The sequence below is a fragment of the Belonocnema kinseyi genome, chromosome 7, assembly GCF_010883055.1.
Source record: "Belonocnema kinseyi isolate 2016_QV_RU_SX_M_011 chromosome 7, B_treatae_v1, whole genome shotgun sequence".
Taxonomy (NCBI): Eukaryota; Metazoa; Arthropoda; class Insecta; order Hymenoptera; family Cynipidae; genus Belonocnema; species Belonocnema kinseyi.
Genome location: NC_046663.1, coordinates 61121603 through 61126044, shown reverse-complemented (window position 1 = coordinate 61126044; position 4442 = coordinate 61121603). Strand labels below are relative to the sequence as shown.

The following is a 4442-nucleotide window of genomic DNA, read 5'->3' as shown; positions in this document are numbered from 1 at the left end:
CCCCCCCCCCCCCCTCCCAAATGAGTAACGTAGTTTATGAACGGCCCCTTGTAAGCATTATTGGATGAATTTAAAGGGTTAAAATAATATTTACAAGGTTGTATTATTTGAATATGTACAATAATTTTGATTTCTAAGACTTTTTCACTTACTGAGAGGTTGAGAGCAGTCTTGTCCAGTGTATCCTGGTGCACAGTTGCAAACAACTTGACCAGTTCGGCTTATGTCACAACTCAATTCGTTGTTGTTGCAAGGACATCTTTCGCACTTTCCAAAGAAACTTTCGAAACTGCTGTGCCTGTTTCTGTAATATCCTCTCTTGCAATTCTCGCAAGAGTTCCCGTCGTAGCCTTCGGGACAGGTGCAAACTTCGACCTGGGTTGCTCTAGGTGTATCTTTTCCATTAACTTCGCTGGCGAAATCAAGGATGATGTCGCTGATGTAAGTAGCTTCCATTTGATCGCTGTGAGTTGCTCGAACTAAAATTGCTTCGACGTCAGCCAAAACAGTCATTAAATCAATTCTTGAAGCTCGGCGAGGTCCATCTGGGCTTAAACGATTCCACTCAGATTCCCTGAATGGGATGTTGTAGGTCTGGAAAAAAATTCAGGAATATCTGAAGTCTCTGATGATTCCATATTGTCAGGGTTGCTACAGAAGTTTTCTTTTTTCCAAATTCCATGAATTTTCCAGGTTTTTAAGATTAACTTTTTAAAAAATCGAGTAATTCTAGCAGAGTGGCAGAAAAAGTTCAATTTTGGAATTTCCTGAATGTGCCCTAATTTTTTCCTGGCCAGTATTTCATTTTCCCTGGCCATCAATACTCAAAGAAAAATATTTTAATCTTGTGATATTTTTAACATAGAATGTTTTACCTAGTTTTACAAAAGAAATAGAAGAATAAAACTATTATATTTACAATTTATTCCATCCGAAAAATATTACTTTTCTACCAGTGAAGATTAATTTTAAATCCAAAAGGAAGAGTTTGCAACCAAACAGTTGAAATTTTGAACAAAAAAATGGATTTTCAGTCAAATAGTTGGATTTAGAACCTACAAGTACGATTTTTCGAACAAGAAATGATTAAATTTCAACAACAAAAAACAGTTACCTTTTCAACAAAACAAGTGAATTTTTCAGACGACAGTTAAAGTTTTAACAAAGAAGATGTGTTTTCAACCCATAAAAATAATTTTTCTGCCCGAATAGATAAATGTTTTTAAAAAAATGCTATATAATTTTCTATAAAAAAGATAACTTTTTGAAAAAATACTAGAGTATTCAACAAAATAATCGAGTTTGCGATAAAATATGTTAATTTATGACTCAATAACTAAATTTTTAACCTAAAAAGATCAATTTTTAACAAACTGCTAAAATTGTCAAAGAAAAAAGATTCGCCTTAAACCAAAAACAGTTGAATTTTCAATTAAATAATCGATTTTTTAACCAAGCAGTTGCAGTTTCATCTCAATAATTGAATTTTTCAGAAAACACTTGAATTTTCAACAAAGAAGATAAATTCTCAATCCAAAATGACGAATTTTATGTCCGAATAGACTAATTTACAAATAATTAATTTCTTTGGAAGACACTTGGATTTTCAAAAAGAAAGATGAATTTTCAGTTCCTACAGTCAAATTTTCGAGAAAAAAAATGCAACTAAAAACAATAGGTTTTTCAACAACAAAATTTCTTGGGAAATATCTTTTAAAATGTCTTAAACTATTCAAAAAATTTTTAAAAATCTCTCAAAAGTAGATACAAATTTCCCATTAATTTTCCAAACATTTTCGACATTTGTAGAAGTCCTTTGAAATATTTTAAAACTTTTTTCAATTTTCTTTGAAAAATAATTTTTCAAAATAAGAGCAAATTTTCCCAGGAATTTCAAGAAAAGCTTTTTATTTTCTTAAAGCCTTTGAAGCTTCTTAAAAGGCGCCGAAATTTCTTTCGAAATCTACAAAATATTACATTTTGTTTTGAATGTTTGTAAATCTTTTTAAAAAATATCTTCGAATATTCGAGATTATTTTTTGACAATTATGGAAATCTTTTGAAATCCTTTAGAGTAATTATTCATTAAAAATCAATTTGAACGAAGAAAAAAATCTGTTTAAGTTATCCTATAAATTTTAAGAAATATATTTTACTATCGTCAACTTTTCAAAATACGTATGAAACTTCGAAAGTTTTTTTTTCCAAATGTTCACAAATTTACGTTTTATGAACTCACAATTTTTTCAGTTTAAAATTAATTTTTAGTCTTTTCAAAACTTCTGAATATCTCTTAAACTTAATCGAATTGTTCATAAAGAAAATTTGACAACATGATTGAAAGTTAATTTTCTTTCTAACAAATTTAACTGTTCCATTTGAAACTTTAACTATTTTGTTGAAAAATTGTTTTTATTTTGAAAATGTATTTTTTAACAGGAAATGTAACTATTTCAGTTGAATATTTGATCATTTTAGTTAAAAATTTATATCTTTAGTTGAACATTAACATTTTTAACTAAAAATTTAACTGTTTTTTAGTTGAAAATTCGTAACACTAATTTTTTCAACCTTAAGTTTAATTATTCAATTTCTGGTTGAAAATTTATCTTTTTTACTTAAAAATCCATGTATTTTGACCCAAATTTATCTTATTGACAGAAGTTAATCTTCTTGGTTGAAATTCAACTACTCCAGTTAAAGATTGATCAATTTAGTATAAAATCATTCTTTTTTGTACGAAATTCAACTATTCTATATGGAGATTCATAATATTAGTTGAAAATTTATATATGTTTATTCGTTTTTAAGGTTTTTGAAATATCGTTTTCGCAAGATTCTTGAGAAAATTCAAAAAGATTTTTGAAGATTTCAAATATGTATGTCGTAAAAGTATAATTTTTCATTTTACAGGACTTTGCAAATTGTAGGAAAAATTCGAGTCAATTTAAAAGATATTTCGGACTATTAGAAATTTGAAAAAAATAGCTTTTAAACTGACTCGAATTAACTCTTATAGTAAGATTTTTAACCATTTTTGAAAAATAAAAAAATTAACCTTAAAGCTTTGAATTTTTTTCTACATTTGTAAAAATCTTTTGAAATGTTTAAAAATAAATTTTTTTATTAAAAATAAAATTATGGAGAATGTTAAGAAAAATTTTACATTTTTTAGAAGCGTTTCAAGCTTCTTTAAAAGCTTTCATTTTTTATTTCGAAATCTTAAAAAATTTACATTTTTTTATTTTGAAAATATTTTTTAATTTCAAATTACTTTTAATCGTTTCCAAAGTTTTAAAGTATTTTTTTAAATATTCTCTTAAAATTAATTTTTAAAAAATCAGTTAAAAATCTTCCATTGATTTTAAGAAATATTTTTTATTATCGTGAAACCTTTTAAAATTAGTATAAAGATTAGAAACTTTTATTTCCAAATATTTAAAAATATAAATTTTTTGAAAACTTTTTTGAAGGTTTTAGAATTTTTAATTAATTTGCAATCTTTTCGAAACTTCTAAATATGTCATATTACTACTCGAATTTTTGTATAAAACTTGGTAATCACGCTAATTAAAAAATTGGCTTTAAAATCGTCTACATTATTTTTCGAAATATTAGGAAATAATTGAGGATGTTTTGAAATCGTGGTCAATTTTTTCTTAAACTTAATTTTTCAAAATAAAAAATCAGTTTAAATTTTCCCATGAATTCTAAATTTTTTTGTAATTGTGAAACCTTTCAAAAACTTGAAAAAGCTTCAAAAGTTGTACTTCTAAATATTAAAAAATGCACGCATTTCCTAACCTTCAAAAAATGTTTTCATGTTTTAAATTAATTTGAATCTTTCTTAAACTTCTTAATGTCTCATAAAGAATGTCTTTCATGCTGCTAATTAAAAAGTTAGACTTTAAAATCGTCCCCATTCTTTTTCGAAATGTTAGTAAATGATTTAACATGTTTTAAAATGTACGAGGGTAGTTCAATAAGTCCTTAGAATGACCAACAGATGGCGCGCGAATCGCTCCAAATCATCTGTTTTCAGTCAGCACCACTCCCGACTAGATATATGGTGCAGTCACAGTCCACATCTTCTGAGTTTACGTGTTTTTATAACCAATTGAAAAAAAAAAATTGTTCGTTAAGAAAAATGGAAAAAAACGAGTTCAGAGCGGTAATCAAACATTTTCATTTGAAGGGTTTAACTCCATATGAGATAAAAAATGAGTTGGACTCAGTTCATGGCACATCTGCCCCTACCTTAGCAACGGTTTATAACTGGGTAAATGAATTTAAGCGTGGTCGTACATCAATAAGTGACGCACCACGTTCAGGAAGGCCCTTAGAAGCAAGTACTCCCGAAATTATCAATAAAATCCACGATATGGTGTTGAAGGATAGAAGATTAAAAGTGCGTGAGTTAGCTGAGGCCACAAGGATATCTA

The 4442-nt window shown here is 27.3% G+C and overlaps 1 protein-coding gene across 1 annotated transcript in view; it reads right to left on the bottom strand.

Annotated features, from left to right (window-relative positions):
- The window catches only part of LOC117176826 (basement membrane-specific heparan sulfate proteoglycan core protein-like), a 642506-nt gene that overhangs the window by 99041 nt on the left and 539023 nt on the right, over nt 1-4442 (bottom strand). Inside the window, exon 38 of the mRNA XM_033367162.1 lies at nt 153-594. Within this exon, the coding sequence (XP_033223053.1) occupies nt 153-594 (442 nt within the window). The remainder of the gene's footprint in view (nt 1-152; nt 595-4442) is intronic.